At 40.4% G+C, this 26,847-nt stretch overlaps 1 protein-coding gene and 1 long non-coding RNA gene across 9 annotated transcripts in view; one reads left to right on the top strand and one right to left on the bottom strand.

Moving 5' to 3' along the window:
• The window catches only part of LOC136826602 (uncharacterized), a 46,044-nt gene extending 30,865 nt beyond the window's left edge, over positions 1-15,179 (top strand). For 2 of the 6 annotated variants that reach the window (XR_010849660.1, XR_010849659.1), the window contains exons 4-9: positions 5,097-5,268; positions 5,479-5,548; positions 12,387-13,305; positions 13,703-14,064; positions 14,227-14,453; positions 14,689-15,179. This is a non-coding gene — a long non-coding RNA (uncharacterized lncRNA). The remainder of the gene's footprint in view (positions 1-5,096; positions 5,269-5,478; positions 5,549-12,386; positions 13,306-13,702; positions 14,065-14,226; positions 14,454-14,688) is intronic. The other 4 variants (XR_010849662.1, XR_010849661.1, XR_010849664.1 and 1 more) reach the window with 2 other exon arrangements.
• The window catches only part of LOC136826599 (uncharacterized), a 65,067-nt gene continuing 42,923 nt past the window's right edge, over positions 4,704-26,847 (bottom strand). Inside the window, exons 10-11 of one of the 3 annotated variants that reach the window (XM_067083831.1) lie at positions 20,744-20,866; positions 4,704-5,251 (exon numbers count right to left, since the gene is read on the bottom strand). In XM_067083831.1, the coding sequence (XP_066939932.1) occupies positions 5,097-5,251; positions 20,744-20,866 (278 nt within the window). In that variant the 3' untranslated portion in view covers positions 4,704-5,096. Of the gene's footprint in view, positions 5,252-14,289; positions 14,434-20,743; positions 20,867-26,847 lie in introns of those variants that run through there. The other 2 variants (XM_067083834.1, XM_067083833.1) reach the window with 2 other exon arrangements.

The following is a 26,847-nucleotide window of genomic DNA, read 5'->3' as shown; positions in this document are numbered from 1 at the left end:
TTCACTAAAATACAGTCAAGTACTGTACTATCATCTGGTGTTTATGACACATTCAGTTTTTGATAAATGTATTAAAATTCGTACAATTAATAGTTATTGTGCATCATACTAAACACCTGCTGTTAATCAGCTCAGTGGTCTGGTAAAACTAAGCTATACTTACTTTTACCTGCATTCAGGAATTCAGTTGATCAGAGATTGAAAATAAATGAAATAAAGGTTATGATAATCTAGGAAAACTTTTTTGTTTTGCTTGATTTTATTTTCTTGATATAATTTATGTACAGTTGGCTTCATGAATTTTGGTACACATCACATTAGGTAACATCCCTATGTTAAGCAAACAATAAGCTGTAGGTAACAATTCCTGTGAAACGGTCACGAAACATTTAAAACACACGACAAAAAGCACATTAGTAAATGTAATGTTAATAACATTGTGGGATAGTTAGATGTGTCCACCTTGCTGTGATGTGTGCATACTGGAATTCATGAAATCCACTTTGCATTTGTAATTAGAAAAGGTTTCACTGACTAGGTTTACATATTCCTCTAATTCTAAAATCACCAATACCACTGTTTTAGAATCTTAAAAGAATGTTTTCCACATACAATAATTACAACAGTAATAATGAATATTTCTACTGGAAACAAAATATTTTTTGCTAATATGAACATCTTTTAAATTGTTTATTTTCAGAAATTGGTTATCGTTGAGTAAAAGCTAACTTACATAGAAGTTCACTTGCAAAGAATGATTTGAAATTAAGCATTTAGCAAAACTAAACAAGATGATCTTATTTCACACACATACAGTAATGAAAATATTAAGAGTGTAATATTTGGAGGCGAATAATTTAGTTATTTACTACTACGGGATTCAGAGCCGATGAAACGTGGTTTTTCGGCAATACCTTTTTATCAAAGCATCACATAAAGGTGAAAGTTAAGTATTAAGTATACCACTGAGCTGAATAACATCTCTCCTAGGGCTGGCCTGAAGGATTAGACTAATTTTACGTGGCTAAGAACCAATTGGTTACCTAGCAACGGGACCTTCAGCTTATTGTGGAATCTGAACCACATTATACAGAGAAAAGAATTTCTATCACCAGAAATAAATTCCTCTAATTCTTCATTGGCCGGTGGAGAATCGAATGCGGGCCTAGGAGAGTGCTAGCCGAGTACGATATCGACCCATCCAATGAGGAACTCAAAGGTGAAAGTTGACAAGTGTATATTTTATAACCCTACCTAATTTTTGCAAGCATTACAGCATTTAGCACCAAAGTTCAATGGTTCGGGTACTTATCAGAGTAAAAGTGTATTTCCTATGCCAGAGCCATCAAAATTGCAGGTAAGGGTTTTGAACACAATAATGACGTTAACCTATGACGTCATGAGGCTCCACTTGCTGATGACATATGCACTAATTATTATTATTATTAATACCCATCCTAGGTTTCAGTGATATCATTGATGGCGAGCATTCTCAATAATTTTATTATTCTTATTATTAATTATTTATTATTATTATTATTATTATTATTATTATTATTATTATTATTATTATTATTATTATTTTGTGGAGATTTCATCGCAAATTCCACAGCAGTTGTTGGGACTAAGTTGTTAGCGTTGAAATCTTCCATTTTCTTGATATTTGTATTGTTTCTACTTTACAAAAAATTCAGTGCATGTAATTCATCAACATAATGAACCCAGTCTATAGTTTATTTGTGAAATCTACATCTATTCAGGGTGGGAATACAGTATAAAAAGACCATCCGTTTTGTTTTACCTCAGGTTTCGACACTATAGCCTTCTATTTGCAGCAAGTCAGGAGCGGTCACTACAAGTAGAATTCACATGAAAAGCAATGATACCTCATTTCCCTCAATTGTTAGAGGTGTAAAGGTCAACGCCATTGTTTTATTCCAAATAATGTAATCCATTGCTATTTTTCTTTATTTTTATTTATATCATACAGCACCCTAAACAGCGCTCATATAGCGTAGTTGCTGCAAATAAAAGGTAATGGTAGGAGTCAAAATTTTGAGGGCAAGCTATTATTTACATACTTAATATCAGTCAAATGCAACTCTTTATATTGGTATGCATGGAAAGGAAAATATATTGGAATCAGTTTGAATGAGGAACATATTTTTAATTCATTGTTTTAATAAATATGTTTTAGATATACAAATAAAACGTTTAACAGTATACATAATTTATTTACAAAATGTCTTCGTCACTCTTGACAAAGAGGTCGGGATTGTCTAACAGCAGCTCCTGCCCACACTTCTGGGGTGGCCAAGTAACTGGTACCCACTATAGAAATAATTACCTATTCACGGTATAGTAAGTCTTGCCAGGGGTCTTCTCGCTTGTATACAAAATAGCAAGCTGTAGCACAAATGCAGTCTTGCAACCATGGGGATAATTCCACATCTTGCTGGCCACTATTGAATTTGTTGAAGCCTAGACTGTAAGCATATCCATTCACCGCCTACCTGGTGGATGGATGGAGCCTCATGACATCATATTATGTTTACATAACGAATTGTTTTAGGATCTTTGTCCGTGATTTTCTTGGTTCCGGCATTGGCGACTTCATTTTACTCTATAAGTATCAAAACTATTGAACTTAGGTACTAAATAATACTTACAAAAATTAGGTAGGATTATAAAATATACACCTGTCAACTTTAACCTTTATCGGATGCTTTGGTAAAAAGTTGACAAAAAACCCTGTTTCATTGGCTCTGAATCCCTTAGTAGGTCTTAGAGGTACTTGAAAGAAAGAGGTAGGTGAATTGACAAGGATAAATTGTCCTTTGCATACAGTAAAAAGGAATGAAAAAATATTCAAGAATTACTGTACATGGGTAAAACATTGTGTAGTGTAATCATGTTTTTCTTTGAGAAAGAAAGATAATGGAAGGCTTGATACACAAGTGGTATTGTTGATTTAAACAAGGAAAAGGTTGTGTGAGTTTTATTAGTGTTACAAAAGATTTGTGAAAAACTTTGAGAATATTTAGGCTAAAAACTTAGTGACATATACAGCATGTAACGGAAAGATGAGGTGCACTGACAGTCTTTTAGGCTGTATTTTGAAAGAGTATGATGGTGTAAAAAGGTTTAGCATCAGTTGAAAATTGTTTTTAGGTTATTAGTCACTTGAAGAGAATGGAAGATGATTGGATGATCAGAATGGTGAGAAATTAATAAGTCTATGGAGGAAGGAGGACAGAGATCTGGAAATTGCTTTAATATGCTGATTTTCTATATTGGCATAGTTTTAAAACATCTTTATAAGACCTGTTAGTCACAAGTACCTTCAAGATTAGAGGTTAATGACACAATACAGTAAGTGTAAGGAGTATGAAGTGACAGGCAACCTTTTGTTTCTGCTTTCTTGAAACTATGGTATTCTTGTGGAAAATGTTCATTGGTAAGAGGTGAGGGGAAGTGTTAAGGAAAACTAATGATTGGGAGGACAAGAACATTATTTAAATAGTTTTTGAGATTAGAAATTGTAGGTGGCTATTTTTCCTGCAAGTGTAATATTCCTGCATGTTTGTTAAAAGATTGTTGAGTGAACATGACCTGTAAAAATATGCTGGCTGGTTATGAATTGGGTAAAGTACAGAACTTTGTTAATGGTTATACAGCATTTGCTGTTAATGGTTATACAACATTTGTAAGAGTAGCAGTGAAAAGCGAGCGTTTTGTAACTTAGAATCTTGATCTATTTACACAAATAGTCATACTAAAATATAAAAATACTGTACATTTGCATTGGTTTTAGATATAATTCTACTAATTGGGTTATTTGACCCAGCTGTTGCAGTTCAAGCTAAAATTGATGCCACTTAAATAAGGACCAGAACATCTCAGGAGATATCTAGTGTTATGGGGTGCTGAAGCCTACCTTATTATATTAATGAAGCTTCAGAAAGAGAGAGATAAGAAAAAAGATTTTGTTTTGGTAGTTATAAATTTCTGTGAAGAACATTCAGTGATTAACTGGTAAAATAAAAACAGAACTGTCATTGAAATTATGCCAAACGGTATTGGTAAAGGTCAGTCATGCCTTCATGAAGTTACATTGAACAGGTAATTCATATAAATTTTCAGTAAATGATACACTTGCTACATATCAAATTCTCACTTGATAGTCAGCTTGAAAAAACTACACATTTAATACAAAACTCACAAGTGGGATAATACTGCCATTCATATGCAATGTTAGGATTACTGAATAGAGTAACCCACTTTTTGTTTAAATACAATTATTGCACCAATGTAAAATATCTAATTACCAGAGAAGTTCATGCAAGATGTGTCTGTGTACAAGCTTAGTATCATAAGAGAAATTGAAAAGTTTTTAGTAAACTAAATTTTATAAGAGGGTCAATTCTAGTATGCTACATAGCTTCAAAAATAACTTAGACATTTCGTTACAATAATACTCATTGTCTTTACCACTCTACCATATATAATGAACTTTTTTTTTTTTTTGCAAAGTTCAATACATTACATTGTGTATGATATAAAAGTACTGCATAACAGACAATTGTAGTAAAAAAACTCAAAATATTGATAAAAATATTTGAGTTAAAATTTCAAATTTATCTAAAGTTCTTGAAGTTTTTGATGTGATTAAATAGGATGTCTACAACAGTAACACTAAAGAATTGTTATTTAACATTTAATGTACAATACATGTTAATATACGTCAATTCAAGGAGTAATATGACAATAGAGAACATTCTATTTATTGACAAGGAATTATGAATACCAGTAGAGTATTTACATCCAAGGAATAAGAAAATATTGGTTACAGATAACTTTTTCACATCATATAGATCTTGTGAGTCCTAATTATACAACCCATGTACATGAATTATAGTTGCTAGCACTAATGATGGCAGATTGTGTAGAGATGCTGCCCCCTCCTGATTAAATATACAGTACACTGATTTGATTAAATATTCATTGATTTCCACCTTAGCTGAAATGTATGGCTACTATGTTAAATTACAAAAAAAAAAAAAGAAAAATGTATTGATAATTTCTTATTCTTTCAGCTACATAATGACACACTTTGACTTCCGTGATGATGAATTGGGTGGAAGAGCAGTGGGTGGTCTGCCATCAGCTACTACAATCCAGAACACGCCCACTTGGCGACCTCCAGTCATGTGCCTTGCCCATCGAGTATCTTGAGGATCTACATCGTCATCTGCAATTTAAGAAATGGTATGGTGTTAGTAATATCAAAACTGTTTGATGATATAAAAGATTTTTAGGTGAATTTTTTGTTCTGTTGAATTAAAATTTTATTTATTAATTCTTGTTAATACTGTATTTAAAATCAGAAAGGTTTCTGTAAACCCATGAGGATTTTGTAGGCACTGTATTTGTTTACTTCTAATAAACTTTGTTTTTATTGTGTGTTGTGTTTGACAGTGTCCGTCAGCCACCTTTTGAGAAGCTCTCTGAAGAACATCATCTCCAATAATAATGTGCCAGATTGAAGGTGATTAACAGTTAAATATAGTCACTCCTCTGAAAGTAAGTTAATGCTGAGATCAAATTGAAAATGATTATCCAGTCATTCATCTTATATTCAAGTTAATGCACGCAGTTACCCTTTTGTGGTAGTTCTTTTTATTTCAGTTTGAGGTGAATTACCCTAAGTCATCAGAATATGGCTAACATTCTTGTGCTTCAAGTTAATGAGACTCATGCATGACCTGAATTGGACCAGTTGTATAACTATATTTCTTGAGTTTATGGCTAAGCTTACTTACAGATTGGGCTATATAGGGGGTAATTTAAGTGGTAAATTTTTTTTTTGTTTCCAATTTTTCCCTCTTTTAATATGTTTAGGGAACTTCTTAACAGTGGTGAACACCCTTCATGACCACAATACCTGTGCTTGGGCCAAATGCCATATATTCATTCTAAATGCTTCTGTTTCTTCATAAAAAGCCTTATGCAAGGCAATCCTGAAAGATAAAGACCCCAGTGCATATGCTCAAGCTCCATCATCCTGTAGGGCTTCATTTGTCTATGCAGCTCCTTTGTGAGCAGATTTCTATTGAGTTACTTGTTCAGAATTAGCATATTTGTGGTTAGGTTGGTGTAGCATTCATTTTCTCTTTTCAATTACATTTTTCTCATTCTGATGGTGTGTTTATTTGTAAATGTATTGTTTCATTAGTATGGCTTTTTCCTTCCAAGCTATTGGTGTAATTTGCCACAATTTTACTGCCTTTTTTTTTTCAAGTAATTCCATCTTGCTTGCTTGCTGTAATTCATCCTGAGAGTTTGTAACATGTTGTGGATATTTTACTTGGTGTATGATTCTTTGTGGATGCATTACTTAGGTGTCTGATTCTTCCTTCAGATTGTTCCTCTTTGCTTGGAGGTCTGTGATGCCCTTTGGCAGGTGTGGGGAACACGCTTGTTGGATATGTTCATTATTGAATACCAGACTACAGTCCAACCTCTTAAATACGGGAACCTTGGGACCAGGCCTATGCTGGACCACAGAAAATCCCCGAATATAGAATACATCCATAAAAAATTAAGCCCCTATGTAAACATAGTCTTGCAAGCTAATTCCACATACAAATAGCCTAGGTGCCGACTTAGCCTACTACAGTACTTGGCTAAGTTCTGACACCCCTTTTTATAATTTTATTACTCATATATTTTCACTTTATCATTTTATAACTTCATATTGTATAATTTTCTTTAAAATAGAGTACTTGAACACGTTTGGCCTACATTCCCAAGTTAACCTAACCATAAGTCAACTGCGGTACTTAACTTTTCTCAGAATCTGCAGAATATGATTGGTGACTTTCATCTCCTAAATTTACTACCTTCATAATTATCGTTATTAGTTTCCTCATCATTTATTTTTATTGTAGTGGGTAATGAAATGACAAAAATAAAAAGAATTAACTTTGTCGATCACTCAGTGCATTTGAGCGTAGCCGTCAAAACGTAAACAAAGCACAACGCCATCTATTGAGTAAAATGAACACTAAACATTCGCTAAGGGAAGAAACATTTTCTAGCATAGATAAAGATTTATGCATGCGCTTCTTGCCTCTAGCATCATCTGATCTCATGGGTGGCATATCAAGTGGGTAAATATACAGCTATAATATATACTGTAAAAGAAATGATCAAAACTGTGTCCACTGTAAGCCTTTCAAGCATTCTAAGAGTAAGGAATTTGTACAGTGCCAAATGCGAGATAGGGCAAATCTTTGCTGTTGGGAAGCAGGAAACAATACATGGCACTGCCCTTGTGGCTGTGCAACGAACTAATGGCAGCTAATTCAAAATCAAGCCGAACCACAGGAGTTCCTGGACCACAGAATGCCGGTTTTAAGAGGTGCAACAGTACCACTGTTCTAAACAGCTGTACCAAGCAGCTTTGGTAATAGATGTGATGGAGGTTCAGGATGACCTTGACATCTACATCTTTTCTCAGATCTGCATAATATTTCAGTTGCCAGGGAAGTTTTGGTCTTCGTTGAACTCCAGGATGACACTTACTGTATTGCTCCCTTTTAGCTGTGGCCAGAGCAGTTCCAAGACCTAAACTTTTTCATGGACAATCCTGAAGTTCTTCCTACTAGGAGGAGCATTCTGAAGCAGTTGCATAGTCATTATTTTCACAGTCTGCCAAAATCACTTGGTGTGAATATCCAGTTTAGTTGCTGAAAGAGCAGTCTTTTGGAGGTGTTAGCAGCAGCAAATACCACCTTTACAGATCCTTAACCAACTACCTTTATCAGGATAAGTGGGCAAAGTTTGTTGCTTTGCTTAACAAACAGGGTACTCCCCACTGTAAGCCTCTGTTCCAGTAGTTTTAGTGGATTTCTTGGTTTTATGAGGAATGTAAAGCAGGTCTATTATAGCTATTAAGGGTACTGGGCAGTTGTCAGTTCTTCGTTTCGTTGGAGGGGTGGGTAGAGCTGTCACTTAGCACGCTGTTGGCCCAGTGTTCGACTCTCCTACTGGCCAATGAAGAATTAGAGGAATTTATTTCTGGTGATAGAAATTCATTTCTCAGTGTAATGTGTTTCGGATTCCATAATAAGCTGTAGGTCCTGTTGCTAGGTAACCAATTGGTTCATAGCCACGTAACATAAGTCTAATCCTTCAGGCCAGCCCTAGGAGAGCTGTTAATCAGCTCAGTGGTCTGGTTAAACTAAGGTATACTTAACTTTAACTGGGCAGTTGTCTCGGCTTTTCCGTCCCCGTGGCATGGCTTTGGGTAATGACTGGAACATTTGGGACTCATTATGCTCAATTGAGTCTTAGGTCTACAATGAGACCTTGATGAATTGGGACTTGGCTTTGGATTTCCACAGCCTCACAAGAATAGCAGAAATTGCAGTTACCATGGCCAAGAATAGCATACAAATTGCTTCTAGTAGCAGCAACATAGCCAGTACCTCAGTACCTGATAGGAAACTGGAATTGTTGTCCCAATTCATTCATTTAGCTGCACAACACTGGTAAATCAGTGACATTAATAAATAGTGGTACAGTTAATTGTTAGCTGTCATGAATTAATGGTCTAACTATTGGTTTCATTGCTCTGAGGCAACAATCAACACTTGATTGTGCTTTATGGATACATTATTTATAAATAGCCTTACTTCTGTGCAACATCTTTCAGTCACACCAACATGTTAAATCCTGAAAGATAGACACCTTTCTTCAGTGCAATTTTTTTGTTTACAGATATATACCTAGTTGCTCCTCCAGCAATATTTTACATTTAGTCCAGTGTGCCACTCCCTTTAGTTTCATTTATCTTTCACTTTATTATCAATATTTTGCATGTAGTGCAATTCCTTTTCACTCACAGAGCTGTTAATCAGCTCAGTGGTCTGGTAAAACTAAGGTATACTTAACTTACTCTTCACATAGTTCTTCATTCTGACGGTGGTTTGTATTGATTTGGACTTAGGGATTTTTTATGAGTGCTTCCTCTTCCAGGCTGGTGGCATCACTTGCCACCCTGTATGCCTTCTGGGCTGGTTACTTGCCACTGGGTGGTATTGTTAGTATACGGTTTTGTTACTATAACTAATTTCCATTAATTACTCCATTGCAATCTAATAGTAATTAATTTTACATTAATTTCCATTTTCTAATACAAGGTTCAAGTTCTTGTTATGGCTTAGTAAATTTTTGTGAATTTTTGTTAATTTTGCTAACTGAATGAATTCATCATTACTTATGCATGTGTATCATTTTTTGAGTTTTGGGAGTGCCTTTTCATTTTATCTCTGTGAACTATGGGGGATTGGAGGAACATGCTTACAACTTGTGTATCTCGTCTCTGTATAAGGATGCACATTAAGGTGCCCTTTGTGTAGTTGTCAAGCATTCCCTGCAGGAGGTATGGTGTGTGTGTGTGTGAGAATGGTCCACTGACTAATGTTTCGTTGTTCCCAAAAGAGGGCTTAGAAGTGTCATACTTCCAAGACTTTTAAGGTGGTCCCCTTGGATTTGTCATTGCCAAGCCATGTTGTTATTGCAGTCAAGATTTTCTTCAGATGAGGCTTTCATGCCCTCAATACCACATCTGCAGTTCAAGAACATTATAAGATATGTGCAAGATTTTGTCTGATGTTTCATGGTAAAGACTTTCTTGAAGTCCCTGTTCTTTGGTGTTTACCTTGCCTCCTCTGGGAGGTGCTTTTCTGCATCCTTGGCTGTTTGATCAATTTTTGCCACCATCTTGTCTTTTAGCTTTTCCAGAGCTCATGTCTTCATCTTTAACCCCTACGCTTTTGTAGGAGATTTTGGAAACTGCAGAGATTTGATTAGGGCCCCAAGTACTCCAACATCTACTTGAGCATTGCCTCCTACACGACCTTAGGTGCCCAGGGTTTTAACATCATCTACAAACCCTATAACTTTGACAGTGACCACTGCAGCTCTTGTAACAATTGATTGCAGCTGTCCCTATGGTTTCAGCTGTCTCTCCAGGTCCTGCATCTTTGACATTGACCACTGTAACTCCTGTAACATCAACTATAGTTGTGGTTCAGCAGTGCCTCCACATAGTAGTGTTCTGTCTACTGACAGTACTTTGGTTCATGTGTCCTCCTGTTGTATCATCTTTGCATCTGTTCCTAAGCCTTGATATTCCTATTCTATAGAGTTATCTCCTGCAGTGCTTCGGTAAATGGTTAGAGTTATGGTTAAAGTTCATCTTCTTCCTAAGAAAACTGTCTTCTGAAATGCCACTGTGAGTGATTATTTCTTAAGCCTACAAATAAAAATCCAGCTCTGAACCTTCTTGCTGTGCTATTCATTGCTTGGTTGTTTGCTACTTCCAGCAGCCTAATGTACATGATTGTTCTTCCTTACTGTGGAGCAGTCCTTCAGCTAGCTTTCTTCTGTTGGACTGGACCCTTGAGTTGAGCAGCTGTACTATGTTCTCTTCATATTCCTTCTGTACGGTTGTTCCCCTCATAGACCAACTGTTCTTCATAGACCTAACTGTTCTTCATTTTCTGCCCAACCATTGACCTTAGGCCGGCCCTAGACGTAACTGTTTATCTGAACGATATAACTGATCAGATAAATCGTTACGATAAAACTGATGTGTAGGGGGGAAATTTGCGCAGATTTTGATAGTTTCAGATGAACTGATCGAGCGGCATGAACAGTTGAATCATTCATACTTTTTATCTGAACGATCTAACGATTGTTTGCCTTTCAGATGAAAATCTCATGTGTAGGGGGAAAACTGTACAGATTATCAGTCTATTTGTGACTTAAATACAGTGTGCAGGTCTTTGCCAGCTTTTCACAAATTCTTCATTAGGCACCGCTCTCAACTCCGCCAACAAGTTTGTATGAGTATAAGTTTTTCTTTTCAGTAGCCATTCTCTACTCCACTTGCGACCTCGCTTAGATCCAGAAGCACTTTTTGCCCTCTTTACGCATAATGCCACAGCTAAACCTGCTAGAGCCAGAGAATCCTCCTCCTCGGATGACATTATGGAAACTGGAACCGATGCAAATTGTAACGATATATCGGAATGGTGTAGGGGCAGCGACGTTTAGATGGCTTGCAACGATTTTTATCTGATCAGTTATATCGTTCAGATAAACAGTTACGTCTAGGGCCGGCCTTAGTTCAGCTGGTTACTTGTGGCTTTTTCCTAGATGTCTTGGACATAAAGAGGACCAGATTTTACTCTTGTCAAGGAGTGTGTTTTGATGCTAGAGGACTTGGGTTTTGATATTGTTTGTTCTCATTGGGATAGCAACCCTAAACCTTTCACAAATGGAGTGTCTTACAGCATGTGCCAGACTGGCTGTGATATGAATAACAAGGAGAGTAACTGGTGGAGATGGAGGAATGGGAGTGGTTACCTATGCTCTCCAACTGAAGCCAACTGTTGTCTTTTCAGTCACAAGATGATCTAGAAATGCTTCTTTACTCTTATCTTGTGTGGTGTGTGTATCTGGATAAGTTTCCTTTTCCTTTGATTGTTGTGAGACTGCGTGTGTGTTTTTTCTGTTTTTTTTTTTTTATCAATTGTGTTTTAGCCCAGTTTATTCCATCATGGAGAATAAACGGAACAATGCTGCTCCACATTGAGAGCATTCGAGCTGAAGTATGAGCTGGACCCAAATGACTTCAAGGTAATTGCACTACTAGTGCCTATTCTGCCAACCTAGAATGCATCATTCTCCATCCCACTTCTATAACAAGGGGAAGGGGAGATGTTTTAGGGTTTTTATTTAACCCAGCAGTTTACCATATACCAGGAAAACTTCCAACAACTTGTGGGACTCTATCTTGGGGAAAAGTCTGGGGTTGTCCGTACTTTGTTCCTGTGGACATTTTACCTCTTTAATAACTCCTTGTTGTGCACTATTTCCAAAATGTGGACAGCGACTATCAGGGACTTTTTCCCTCTTAACATGTATGCAGTGGTTTAGGGTATTTCCTGGTTGGGTATTCATCCTATGTAATGGGTGTTATCTCCCACCTGAGAGATTTTCGAAAGGTTTAGTGTTTGTAACCCCTTAGGAACAGATGACAGATTTTGTCAAGTAATTTGCATTTTTCCTAAGTATACAAACCAATGCCTTTTTCATGTTTTACCCACTTTAACCACCCCACTATGTTTTCCCATCACCACCTGCTAAAGGAACATTGGTTGGCATCAGTTGGACATTAAGAGCAACCCCCCTCTTCCCCCTTCCCTCCCAGCTCCAGCGAGTTACCCTCCTTGTTATCCAGATCATAGCCACTCCAGGCATGTGCTTTAAGGTATTCCATATATAGAAAAACTTTGGTTTTTTATACCTAGGAAAAGCAATTGTGCAGTTGGCCACCAGCTGAACATGGGCGAATCAACGGTAAGGTGCATCGTGAAGAATAAGGAGCAGATCCTGAAGATGTGTGACTTACGGTTCATCAAGCCTTGATTCATGCAGTTATGCATCCACGAGTAGCAAGGAGTTGATAAAAATGGAGCACTTTTTAATGCTATGGATTAGCAGGAAGGAGAGTGAGGGTGTTGACCTTGACAAGAAAACGATAATGGACCAAGCAAAGATCATCTACACGTTGATCTGCAAAAAAAAACGTGTTGCCCTTTGGCTTTAAGGCCTCAACTGGGTGGCTTTATTGTTTTCTGGAGAGGAAAGGGATCCGCAACCTTACCATGACAGGGGAGAAAAATTCAGCGGGTGAAGTGGCAGCCAAGGAATTCCCTAGCATCCTGAAGGGAATAATTGAAGGAGGATGATACCACCCAGATGCCATTTATAATATGGATGAGGCAGGCCTCCAGTACAAAAGGATGCCCAAGTCAACTTTCCTAGCACAAAAAGTTAAACAGGCTCGAGGGAGGAAAGCCTATAGATCAAGGCTAACTGTGCTGTTTTGTGTAAATAGCACTGGCACGCACAAGATGAAGCCCCTTGTTGTGCATACAGCCAAACACCCTCGATGCTACAACCATCTTTCCAATATGAAAGATGCACCAGTGTACTGGAGGTTATCCAAAAAGGCGTGGATAACGTCGACCATTTCGCAAGATTGGCTCCTCAACTGCTTTGTGCCCGACGCCTGTCGGAAGTGCCTTCAGGATGGGCGTGAATTCAAGGTCATCTTGACTGGACAACTGCCCAGCACACCTTTCGTTTTTGGATGGCCTTCATCCAAACATTCGAGTCATCTTTCTTCCTCCTAACACCACTTCACTCCTTCAACCTTTAGACCAGGTGAGTTGTAGCTATCATTATTACTAAAGAGAGAGAGAGAGATATATATCAATAGCAAATTTTAAAAAAATGTTTTTTCTAGGGCAAATTAAAAAAATGTTTCTAGAGAGAGAGAGAAAGAAAGAATGAGAGAGAGAGAGAGAGAGAGAGAGAGAGAGAGAGAGAGAGAGAGAGAGAGAGAGAGAGAAATGTTTTCTAGGAAAAAAAATTGAGAGAGAGAGAGAGGGGAATGGGAATATTTTCTAGGACAAATTAAAAAAAATTGTGTGCGAGAGAGTCGGGTTGGGAGCGTTTTCTAGGACAAATTAAAAAAATGTATGTGAGAGAGAGAGAGAGTGAGTTTTTGAGGGAAAATAAAAAAAAATTGTCTTAGTCATTTTAATTCATTTATTTTCAGGGGATCATCGCTTGCGTCAAGGCTCTGTATCACCAGAGCGTTTTCTGAGATTTTCGGAAATGTACAGAGTCTAATGTGGAACTTCAACAGATATCAATTGAAGAAGATTGCGATGTGGATGATGAGCCGGTGGAGGAGGAGGAGAATGAGGATTTCCTCTCAGTGCACCAGTACTGGCGGCAATTTAACGTCAGACATGCCATAGACCACCTTATGGCAGCATGGGGAAACAAATGTGGCAACTGTGAGGCTTGGCTGGTTGAAGCTGGTCCCCCATCTCGTCACTCCGAACGTCTCTGCTCGACCAATCCAGCTAGCTGATGTTCTTTCAGCCGCTGTGCACGAAGCTCGTCTCGTCCCAGGTGTGTTACAGTTAACGATTTTTCGTATTTTTTCCTGATTTCTTTTAGAATAACCCCTTTACATTTTGTCAGAGGTACAGTAGCATCAAAATTAATCTTAGACATTCTAACTTTTATTTAATCTTATTCAAAATTTCATTCAAGTTTTCATTTTTTTCACAGGTTTTGGTGACGTTGCAGAGGACGAGCTCCTAGAAATCCATGCTGAAGGGGAAGCAGCAAAGGAGGAAGACATAATGAGTGCCGCTGCAGTTGACGACACTGTTCAACAAGAACCTCGGCAGCAGCCAACAGATGAGGATGCTGCTCCTAAGGAGCTTTCATTGTGTGCTGTGTCCTCCATTTTGGCAGCAGTCGACAACCTGAAATCTGTCATTGCTGAACATGAAGTAAGAACTTTTTCTGTCTAGGTTAACTTGCTTTGACTAGCTTTTGGCATTTGGTCATTTATTTTTCTCAATTGTTGAAATAGGTTTTGATGAAAATGATTAGTAATACTAAAGTGATTAACAGAAAAGCAGATGTGTGAGAGAGGGAGAGAGAGAGAGAATCATTCGATCTAAACTTCATTAGGAACTGTCATATCAAGTTCAATTTTTGTTTCTTTTTCATTTTTCATTACAGATTTGTGTGAGGTTAGGAAGGCTGAGATAGTTCAGAGTGCCAACCAAGCATTTAGATTTTATTCGGATCTTTGCATCCTGAATCAAAACAAACTGTCAGGCGCTCATAACCTTTTTGTTACGCCTAACGGGAGTGAAGACACGAATGATCTGCCAGTCCCTGAAATCTCAAACGGTTCTCAAAACCTTCCTTCTGCAGAAGAACTCTTCACAGAGGATGAAATAGAGGAGTTCAAAGTTTTTTTTGGCAGAGAAAGGTTTTTAGATTTTGACACCAGGAAATGACCGTATCATACAGCATACGCTTGCACCCAATGGTGGCGTTGTTTGCGGGTCGGAGTCGTCACCATCCTGGGTGTAATTTTAAAAACTAAGTTATTAAAACTTTAAAAAGGTGTTTTAATGTTTTATTTATCCATAAGAACAATTTCATATTAGAAAAAAAATGAAGTATAGTACATAGAAAGCATTGAAAATGGGTAGTAAAAAAGTTTGACTGGGTAAGTTGTTTGCCTTGGCTGTAATGGAATTATTCGCATAAGGTATGTGCATCGAAATCAGCGATTTTCCAGTTCTGTGAGGCGTAGATCGACCAAATTCTCGCATAATTGGGGACCCTACTGTATAATGTCAACCCTTAGTGGCATTAAAGTGATCTATAGCCATACCTTCAGGCTCTTGGGTTTAGAAGAAACCAACTTTCCTAAACTTAACCAATATCCCAGGCTTTTCTACTCCAGGAAGAGGAGGAAAACTTGCCACCCTTCCTTCCCCCTCTAGCTATGGTTGATGGAAGGGAAATGGAAGAATGGGTAGGTAAGATTACTATGTAACTATGCTATTACTTTCAGCTGCCACATTTTAAAGGTTGCTCGTCCTGGATTCTTAAGCCTGTGGGGTAACCACCACAGTCTTATCGAGACTACCATCATTGCCCTTCCCAGATACTGATCTACCATCATTGCCCTTCTCAGATACTGATACCTTCTTATCTTTCCCTTCAGGTTCTCCAAGATCTCAAGCCTTGATTGAAGGATATGATGGAGGAAGGTGCTAGAGGTTATAAAGAAGCAGTCTCTGAATTTTTTTTTTTTTTTACAGAGACCTCTCTCAAAAGAGAGAGCCACTGAAGCTGAGATAGGTCTCCAAATCCTAACCATTTAGGAGTATGTCTTGCTTACTCTCTCTATAAATATGGAATGGCACAAGCTGTGCAGTAATCTCTATGACTTCATGCTTAAACAGTTGCAAGAAATGTAACAAGTACACACTTACACAGTTCTAAGAAATGTACAATGAAGTACCTGTGTATCTGAACTAAGGTTTTCTCCTTTTTTTGTCTGCTCCAGGGCTGTCGCTTTTGCCATTCAAAACTGAAGACAGTCTTCATATGGTTATCAGGTTCCCACCTGACGTTTCTTCTGGGCTTCTGCATCAGTAGAGAATCCTCCTACTTCGAACAAGCAGGACAGAAGGATGGAAATTGCATCTCTTGATTAAAAGAGAGGTACTAGGGTATGCTTAATAAGCACAGCAAATCCAGGAAAGTACAGTATGCAGATACTCGTCGTATAGCAGGAGCAATATCTAAATTGAAGGGTTATCCTCGGTCACCTGTCTTCTCATAGGGCATATTCCTGCTCTACCACAGAAATGTTCTGGCATCACCTTTAAATCTCCACAACCACCCTTCTCTCCTGGTGCAAGTCGCAGAAGTGCTAGTGGTGTGACGGGATAACAAGAACCCCTGAGGGGTTGGTTCTACAGACACTACTTCCTCCTGAAATGCATTAGTTTACAGATGCTTCAGGGAGGGGGCTAAAACACTTTCTGGGATTGCTCGTAGAAGGTTTTTCCCTTACGACCCATCTTTTATGTAGGCCAACATTCTGGAAGTGTGGGAACCAGTGCTTCCCTGCAGGTTTCTGAGAATAGTTGGTAATTCACTTGGTGGTACTTTTGTTATAACAAAACCTTAAGGGTACGTTGCCAAGCAGAGATGAGGTCTTTGCACTCTGCGCGGCAGCATTTGCAATTGCACACGTGGATGGGCTGTCTGCCATTGGGAAATGGGCTGGCAGACTAGCTCAGGTACCCTAAGGCTTTGCTGTAACAAAAGTACTACCAAGTAATCTATCAACTATTCTTGGAAACCTGCAGGAAAGCAATAGTTCTCACACTCCAGAATGCTGGCCTACAGATCAGATGGGTCCAAAGGAAAAAAATCCTCCAAGAACAATCCTGGAAAATGTTCTAGCCCTTCTCTGAAGCATCTGTAAACTGATGCACTTCAGGAGGAAATAGCGTCTGTAGAACCCGGCCCCCCATGGGTTCTTGTTCTGTCACAGAGCTAGCACTTCTGTGACTTGCATCAGGAGAGAAGGGTGTCACTAAACACTGTTACCTGTATTCCAAAGCTCAGGTATCCAGAACCTTAACTGAAAAATTTAGGGCCCTTTCGAGTTGCTTCATATGTTTGTGTTCATGTTGAACAGTAACAACAATTATTGTCGTTACCAGTTGGTTAAATTAATGTGTTAAAAAACCATTCATCACCAATTGCCATTGTTCCAAGAACACTACCCTTCAGCACTATCTCATTAATGCACAATTTTAACAATATTGACTAAACTTTTAAAGCGCTTTCTTTTGTGCTGTTGCCATAACTGTTGCCATACGAGCAACTTCATCTCCGCTGAGAAGAAAAAAAATTATTTACAGGATGTATATACAAACTTGAGGCTATCACAGTAATAAATCAAATAGAAATACTCTGTCTCAAGACCTGAGCTCCCATTTTATTACAATGTGACTTTTTTCTCTCTCATTTTTAAGGGGGAGGGGCAATGACAGGGGAACAGACTTTTTTTTTTTGTGGCCAGGGTTGAGTGATAATAATAACTTGTCTTTTGTAGAAGAGATGACGATGAAATCTGAAAGCAACTGACAGCATTGGTGAAGTTGTAGGGGTGAAAAATTTCAAAGCAACAAACTTGATCATGATGATCAGAGTCTCTCTCTCTCTCCAGAGCTGATCACTAACTGACTAACTACTTCTTGTGGCTGATGGTCAAGTGGTATCCACTGCTGCTGATTCACAAGAAAACCTCCCTCTAGTCGGAGTCCTTGACTCATCATTCACTCTTGCTGAGACTGTCTTCTCTCATGCTAGGCTGTATGGCTTGATTATCTTATGCTAGGCTGTATGTGGCTTTCTCGCAGTTGCAAGCTGGTCTCGAGTCCTGAGACCTTGGATTTCCCAACTTTGTGTTTTCTTACTGGACAGGTCATTCAGGACTTGCTTTTCCTTCACTGATTCTCTCAGATGGGAGGTAAATTGGTCCTTCTTCGTCTAGCTTATATTTAGCCTTTGGACAGAGACTTGACTGAGAGTTTTCCCTCAAGACAGTCCATTTGACCAACATGGCCATAGCAAATAATAGTAAGGAGCTTTTTCTGGCATCCCATCCAGTCTTAAAGGAATTTTTGTTTTTACCCCTCGTCCTTCGTGTGAAGTGGAGCCTCTGGACTAGAGATGGAGTTTTTCTTCTCTGACTCTTCCCATTGAGAATTTGACCGGTGACTCTGGATGATATGCTTTTTGCATCTTTTGTACAGTAAGCTGTAAGATATTCATGAATGACCTAGGCTTTTAGATTGGATTACCAATTCCTTTTCTTTGTCTTAGGTTAGCATAGGAGAGGTGCCCAGGAACACCTCTTTCTCTGGTTTTGTAGAGTACACGATGAATTTTTGGCTCCTCTGAGGACATCACATGATCTTTGTGGTGCTTCTAGGCAGTGAGGGCAGGTGTCATGTTGTAGGCATCTGTTTCCTCATCCTACCAGGTGGTGTAGGCATTCATCTCAGCTTGGACAGACTAGTATCTTGCCTGAGTACTAGAACTTAATTCTGGGGGATGAATAGAGTGACTGGACTCACTCTGTAGCCCCTATTTCCATTCTGGATCAGCATCTAGGCCAGAGTGTAAGCTGGGTCAGGTTAGATACAAGTTCCTGCACTTCTAGCATCCAAACTTAGGTTTGTGATTAAAAAGCATCTTCCTCTTCTATCCCTTTTAAGAAGGTAGCTACTTGTGAACCAGTAAGGCTGCCTTACTCCTCAAATTCTCTTTTGGGCATTTCATGGTTCTCCAATATTGCTTCCATAGCTAAACACCAATCCTGTAATGCAGAGCTTTATTGCTCTGATTAACCTTTTCACCAGAGTGGGAGGTTACAGGATTCATGACATCCCCTGATTGATTGCATGCACAACTGGGAGCATGACATTTCTGGGTGGCGTTCACTCCAGTCAGTTGACAAGGACTACCTCCCACCTGATGGTAAGGTCTCATATTGTAAAAGGTGTTTTGTATGTCCATAGGAACAAATATATTTTTCATAAAAGTGCCTTTAACTATATAAAACCCTGCTCAAATTCCCAGCTTGTCTCCCTACAGCTAAAGACAAAATAGTTGAGAATGAGTAGCAGTGTCTTTGTCTTTCAGGATTTGTCTGATTGGTGTAACTGAAAGGCTGTCTGCATAAAAGTAAGGCTATTTTTGATAAATTGGATAGTATGAAGTTTGCGTACTATATTATTTAATGTTTTTACACAGACTTATAGTGAATAAAAAATTTAAGTATACAGTAATACAGGAATTAAATACAAATGGCAGAATACACAGCACTGTATGTAATATAAATTTTTCTAATATTTGTGATGGCAAATATTTTAGTGAAAAAGATAACAATTGATAGTTTTGTTGATTCAGTTTTTTGAAATACTAACAGGCATTTATTTCTGTTTATTACTTTTCATGCAACATAATTCAGTGTAAAAGTGGGGATTATATGACTACCCTGTGGAGTATTTGGGGAAAAACATTTGGTGTAAAACTAATATAAAATTACTATGCCTATGATTCAAATAGGTTGCAATATAGAGGTTTTATACCTAGAAATATGTGCTATTGGAACCATTTCACTGGGTGACACAGGTCGAGCCCAGAAATAGAGGTTTTAGTGTACTCTCCTGAATATTCTGTTAGCAGCAACCAGTTGCAATTGTACAGTTAAAAGCTTTTTGCTAACTAAAAGATTTTAGTCCTGGACCTTCAAATAACCTTAAGGCAAGAACTTTGAGTTGGAGAAGTTTTACTTATAGGTTTCTTTTGTGATCTAATGAGTAACATGCTAACGAAGTCCAGACAGGTAACAACCATGATTTATTTGCACCAAGAGTAATATAGGTTTAAGGTTTCCAGTTATTTTTCAACTTGAAAGTATCAAGCCACTAACACATCTCAACTAATTGCAGCTCATATATATATATTGCTCATCATGCTGAGAGGTTTAAACAAATTTGTGTCATCTAGTTACAAAACTATGATTGTAAACATTTTACTATAAAATAGTACACAAAAACTTAAGAGGCTTTTTCTTGTGCAATTACAGGACTTTAAATGTATTTAATATTGCGAACTCTTAGAATCAATAACTAGAAAATATATATCCTTTCTTTTATAAACAAAGCATAAAAAAACTCAAGGTATTTGTAGTAGGAATTTAACACTAGAGTACCACTTGTCATGAACTGAATTTTTTCTCTGTACATCAAATAAGCCATAAAAATGGTGTTATGAATTGCACTTTATTTTTTCAGCCTACTGATTAGCTTTTAGTCTTTATGAATCCCCTTAATGAAGCTCATGTTTAAGAGTGTTAGTTCAAAGGGTTCAATAAAGGCGAGTGTCTCAAGTTTTAGTGTCCACCACAAATTACTGAATAAAATTTTCATCAAAGAATTACTTGACTAGCACAGTAACACAGCTGCTCTTGGGATATGAACTGCAAATCATATAAAACAGGAGAGCTACAAATTTTCATTGCAATTGAAAATATGGCTAAATTACAGATCTAACCTTTTGATACCCTCACATAAAGAGACAGTTACCAAACTTGAGCTCTTTATTACACTGGGATATATATCTTAGTACAAGCAAAATACTAAACACCCATATGCTATTAAAATAAAGATATATAAGCACATACCTTTACAGTAAACATATTGAGTATGAATTGTCAATATATTTCCTTGTGAAGCTGCTGTCCAAGAATTTATTCTGTCTACAGTCATATCCAAAGTTTCCCACTCTGCCTTTCTACATAAACCTCCTGGAAAATTAAAGTTGCAAGACATTAATACCATAAGAGAGGGTTTTACCACCTAAATTATGTAATGGAGATATACTAATCTCATCTATAATTATTAATTTTTGATTTTTGTAAGCCCATCCAGATATTTTTTCTTTCTACTACTCAAAGGCTATTATTTCTACTGAGTATTTCTACTCTGTACCTGTTTGTGAAGGGTCTGTTGGAAATGTGAGGGCATACAATACAGAAAGAACTGCTAAATTAGTTGAATGTTCTGCACTGTGTTTTCATTTTGCAGAACTGACTTGATAGATGGCATTTCCCTTTTTGTTTTTAATGAAAAAATATGAAGACTGACAATTTTTTGCCTTGGTCATCTCATAACTATTTCATAGGCAGAGAGGCAGTTTTTTTTTTTTTTACCAGGGATGGAGATAGTCCACAAAACCATAGACTCCAACTCTTAACTTACCCAAATTGACCAAACTGACTTTGTGCACACAAGATTTAAAACTCATTTCCCAACTCCCTTATATTGCGATTCAACTAATTAAATCTCAAGCTACTCTTTTGGACCCTAACCTTATGTGTCTGGATGTGAAAATATCCAGATTCTTTGGGAGTCAAGTTATATGTCAGATCAACTTATATGCTGGTGCATATGGTATGTTTACTCAGAACTTACATTTCTGAGTTCAGTCCCGTGTCAGCCGGTGAAATTCCATTACAGCACGAATTTCTAGGTATAACAATGCTAGATATACCAGAGAAAAAGAGCTTTCAGGAAAGCTGGGGTTACTACCCCAGTCGACCGTCTTTTAGAAGACGCCGGTATAATGAAGGGTGAGTGAAATACCACTACCACGGAAATATACTCGAAAGATCTCTCCTATCAAAACCCCGTAAAGAGCGGTGAGCATTACAGCTCCCACACTCAACACCCGCCAGGACGGCGACACCAGCGCCACCTACTTCATTCCATTTTCTAGCACGTGATTCGTTCGCTTCTTTTGTGTGCTCGTCCCTATTTTGGATTTGTTTTTCTTCATCTACGATGGCTTCGAGCACCTTTTCCATCTCTAAGTTAAGTACCATCTTCTTGTGGGGCTTTTGATCTATTGTTGGCTGTTTTGGTCTCGTATTTTCATAAATATTGGGATCTTCGTGATGCGCCACGGCGTCCCCTATCAGCCATGGCGAGCGCGAGGCGACTCCTTCTGTTCTTTCGGTCGGAGTTTTCTCCCAGTCGCTATATATATTTAGATTTTTGCCCTTGAATTCCTTCCTGGTGGTTCCGTGCGGTGGCTCTCCCTCCACTTTAGTTTTTGTTTTGCATAGGGAGTTGCCCCATCCTGTACCCCCCACCAGGTCGGGTTCCTTTTCATTTAGTCTCATAGGCTATTATGTTATTCTTGAAGATGGTGCTCTTAATTTAGGTTAATGTTTTTAATTTTATTTGTTTTTTGTTTTTGGTTGTGTAGTTTGCCTCTGATGAGCCTAATAAATATTTTGAATTACTCTCGAGGTAGGCTACACTTCCTGTGAACGTAATTTTATTTTATTGTTTTTGTATGATGGTCGTAGTGTGGGCTCCTTCTCTTGCCCTGGGTGCGGAGATCAGGTTGAGGGAGTTTTGTTGCTGTTCCTCAGGGTCCGTTTGAGGGTCAGAGTGAGCCCCTTAGTCCTCTTCCCCCCTTTCGGAGGAATCGAGTTCTTTGGACGTGTTCCTCTAGGCTAGTCGCCTTCTTATCCCCTGCTCGTTCCCTGCTGGCTCGGCACAAAATTTCTCTCCCCTGTTGGTCACTCCTCTCCTTTTGCACCCTCTCTCCCTCCTAAACTATGCTAGGTTTGGATTTATTAGGCTACGCCTAGGAGATGTTGGGCTTTGGGCTGTGTAGCTCCCTGAGTAGGCTTCCCTTCCAAGTTCCTTGGGAAGGAAGGTTGCAGTTGAGCAGGTATCATGTTCTCCTTGTCTCCTCTCCTTCTGGTAGCCTACCCTCCCCACTACCCCCTCAGCCTTGCGACTCGTGCGGTGACGCTAGATGGCGTTTTCTCCGAGTCAGGGACTTCTCCTATTGGTTGAGGGATTCGCTCCCTCCCATGACGTCCCCAGCTTCGCTGTGGTGGGGTGGGTGATTCGTTTGCTCGAGCGTGTTCGGATCCTGTCTCGCCTCGTCTCCCCATCGGCTCACGAAGTTTGGGTTTAGGTGTGGCCCGCCAGATATTATGAACATTGTTCCTTTACCCATTCGCTTCTCTGGCGGAGATAGGTGTGAGATGGTTCTATGTAATACTAGCATACAGACCCCGGAGGGTTACCATCATTGTTAATTTTGTTTATTGTTATTATTATTATTATTATTTTGTTCTACCATATACGTGATTCGGTCCCACACCTGGGGCTCCGCCACTAATTTTCTGGCAGCCCTTATGGTTGGTTCATGGTTTCTCGTTCCTTCATTCCCGGAGTCCTCCGGGTATGAATCCTTAAACTTCCGCTCGATGCATTTAAAGCTTATTGGCCCAGTTTAAATTGTTAGTTCTTCTACACCGAGTATTCGGTTGTAGTTGAGTTTCCGCCTTGCCGGCTTTATTTTGCTTAGAGTGTGAGGTTCATGTACTGTTACCTTTACAGACTGTTCGTTGTGAGGAGCCGTGTGTACCGCCTCCCTTCAACAACCCTACGGCACGTGGTGTGCGGACCCACGCGGGTTGTGCGGTCCGGCTAGACGACCTGGTTGTTTGGCACCCCGATGGCTGTGAGGTTTGCTTCGCTCTCTCCTCAACCATCCAAGACGAGTCGGTAAGTGAAAGTCTTCTTTCCTCCGCCCATGCTCCTCATACGTTACGTTGGTTATATCCTCCGTCGGTCTTTGCATTCCTGACTAACCACAGGTTTCCTTGCAGGCGGATGAAAATTCCAAGAAGTCTGCCTTGAATCCCTCCGGGCCTGGGTGGCTGGGTTCGGCAGAAATGTTCCGTCGGGAAGCCCTACGTCCCGACGCCAGGTTGAGGGACCTGCTTTACCCCGGGCGCACGGGTGGCGCGCAGCAGTTCGGAAGAACTTGCCACCCCTATTATCCAGCAGATCCTGATGCGACCCAGCCACCTCAAGTGGACATTTTGTACGCTGAGGTCTCGGAGGATGTTGCCGCACTAAATCTCGACTTGGAACCTGAATACGGGAGCAGGACCAGGTGGTAAGTGGAGAGGTAAGTGAGGATGTTGGGGCGGGCCCTCTTTGTTTAACTCCCCTGATTCATCTATGTCATCTTTTTCAGGTTTTGTGAAGTCTTCTTCGTTGGGTGATAGAGCTCCGTCTGCTATCCCCAAGTTGAAGACTTCATGGAAGGCGAAGGGCTATAAGTCCTCGGCTTCTAAGAAGGCATTGCCCTTCCCCGTCAAGGCTAAGGTCCCAGGACCGTAGCCTCCGGGAGTAAGTCTAGCTCCTCCGGCAAGGGCGCGAGTAAGAGGGCGGCAAAATCAAGCCCTCCTCCCCAGCCTCTTTTTGACGCACAAGCCCTGGCCACTGAACTGTACAAACAGTTCACGCAGGATCTAGACTCGAGATTTGAGAAGATCTCAGAAAAGTTTGCCACTTATGACAGTGTACTGGAAGGTTTGGCTCGCCAACCTAAAGCCGAACCGCAGTACTCTATCCCCGACACTGGACCTCCGCCGTTGATGTCGGAAACCCTTGGCGGTTAGCACTCCGGGCCATCCAACATGATGGCAAACTCACAATTAGACGGTCTGGGCACGAGACGGTTGGAGGAGTTGGAGTTCTTCCCCCTGATCTCTTGCCCCCTTATCCTGGCTTCGTGAGGCTTACCGAAGAAGCCTGGATTCGGTCAGACAAGGTTCCTAGGAAACTGTCATCATCCCTAGAGACCAAGCCCAGTCGGCTCTCCTCGCACTCTGACGGAGTGGCAGGCAGTGAACACAAAATTGACCCCTTTCAAGGGCAATTTCACGATGTTCACCCTAGGTGAAGATCTTCCCACTCCTTGTATGGACAAAATTGCTCTGGCCACGACCAGAGCATGCCTCGATGGGAACCCCTTCCTCAATTGAGAGAAACAGACCCTACTTCCTGGTATTCCCAGGAAGTAACGAGTTCTGGGTGGACGCCCCGTCCACTTTCACTGTAGGCAAGCTGGACCCTCTTTGCGCTTCCACGCAGTTTAGCGAGCAACTCCCTAAGCTGCCGGAATCATTGTTAAAGGCGGAGTTTGAGACCCGGACTAAGTTAGCCCGGTCCTTGAGCTCCGGCTGTCTTACCGAGGCTACTGCCGTCTCCGGCTCGGACGAGCCCTTTTTCCAGGTCCTGGCTAAGTCTTTCCTGGCGTCCTTCCAGTTAGACTTGCATGAGTTTGTTATGGCTAGGCTGGAATGTAGAAAATTTATTTTTGCTGACGCTACAATCCGCCACGAGCCTAACAAGCTCATTAAAAGTTCAATCTGGGGACCTAACCTCTTCCCTGAAGGAGAGGTTACATCCGTCATGTCCGAAGCTACACGGCCAATCAGAGTCTTCGCGCTCGGTGGGGAATTCCCACTTATAAGCGCAAGACCCCAGAATCGGCCGGCCCCAGACGAGAGGAGGAAAAAGGTTCAGGGAGACATAAGAGGCCTCATCAGGCGATGGTTCAAGCCGTCCCGGTCTCGGCAGTGGCCCAGCCATCTACCTCTAAGTCCCAACCCCAGCAGTATGTTTTGGTTCAACCAGCGGCGCCTCCTATGTATCCTCACCAGCATACAACCCTACATATGAAGGCCGTGGATTTTTTCATGGCCTCAACAGGGTGGCAAGGGGAGGAAGGGGCAAGGCCCCCTACAGAGGAAAATCTAACACCACCCCAAGGGGGAGAGGACGTGGTAGAGGGAACAAACCCGCTCCCTCCCACTGAGAAACGCAGGTAGGCGGTCGCCTGTATTGGTTCAGGGACCAATGGACCTTCAGCCCTTGGGCACACAGCATTGTGTCCAAGGGGCTGGGGTGGAGCTGGATCAAGAATCCTCCCCTCCAAACAGATTTTACCAGCCACCCACATCAATCCTACAGGATTATGTAAAAGGATTGCTCAACAAACGAGCAATAAAGAAAGCAAGGCACCTAAAATTTCAAGGCAGGCTATTCACTGTTCCCAAAAAAGGCTCCGATCAGCTAAGAGTGATCCTGGATCTGTCGCGTCTAAATCTCTACATAAAATGCGACAAGTTTCGCATGCTTACGGTAGCTCAGGTCCGGACTCTACTTCCGCGTGGAGCCGTCACCACCTCTATCGATCTTTCAGACGCTTATTATCACGTCCCAGTTGCGCGGAACTTCTCTCAGTTCCTCGGTTTCAGACTCGGGAACCAAGCCTACTCCTTCAGGGTCATGCCCTTCGGTCTGAACATTGCACCCAGGATATTCACCAAGCTGGCGGATACGGTAGTACAGCAGCTCCGGTCCCAAGGAATCTCCCTAGCAGCGTACCTGGACGACTGGATAATCTGGGCTCCAACTGTGCCGGAGTGTCAGGAAGCCACGTCCATAGTCACCAATTTCCTAGAGTCATTGGGTTTCAGCTGAACAGGAGAAGTCCCGCCTGACTCGGAGTCTCGGTTTCAATGGCTGGGTCTTCAGTGGGACCTGTCCTCCCACACGTTATCTCTCCCTCCTTCCAAGAGGAGAGAGATAGCATCTCTCACCAAGAGGTTTCTCAAAAATCAGTCAGCATCCCGCCGGTCCCAGGAAAGGGTCCTCGGGTCTCTCCAATTTATGTCCTTTAATTTGGCTCTTGAAAGCCAAATTAAAGGACATAAACAGGGTGTGGCGGAGCCGAGCAAACACCAAGCTCAGGGACAGGGTCTCCTCTATCCCTCGGATCTTAAAGACAAGGCTGCGGCCTTGGACCACAGTCAAGGGCCTGTCCAAAACAGTCCCACTTCAGTTTCCCCCTCCGGCACTAGTTATCCACACAGACGCTTCTCTAAGCGGCTGGGGGGGATAT

The sequence above is a fragment of the Macrobrachium rosenbergii genome, chromosome 41, assembly GCF_040412425.1.
Source record: "Macrobrachium rosenbergii isolate ZJJX-2024 chromosome 41, ASM4041242v1, whole genome shotgun sequence".
In the NCBI taxonomy this organism is placed as follows: Eukaryota; Metazoa; Arthropoda; class Malacostraca; order Decapoda; family Palaemonidae; genus Macrobrachium; species Macrobrachium rosenbergii.
Note: the sequence above shows the minus strand (reverse complement) of the source record. Positions and strands in the feature narration are given on the sequence as shown.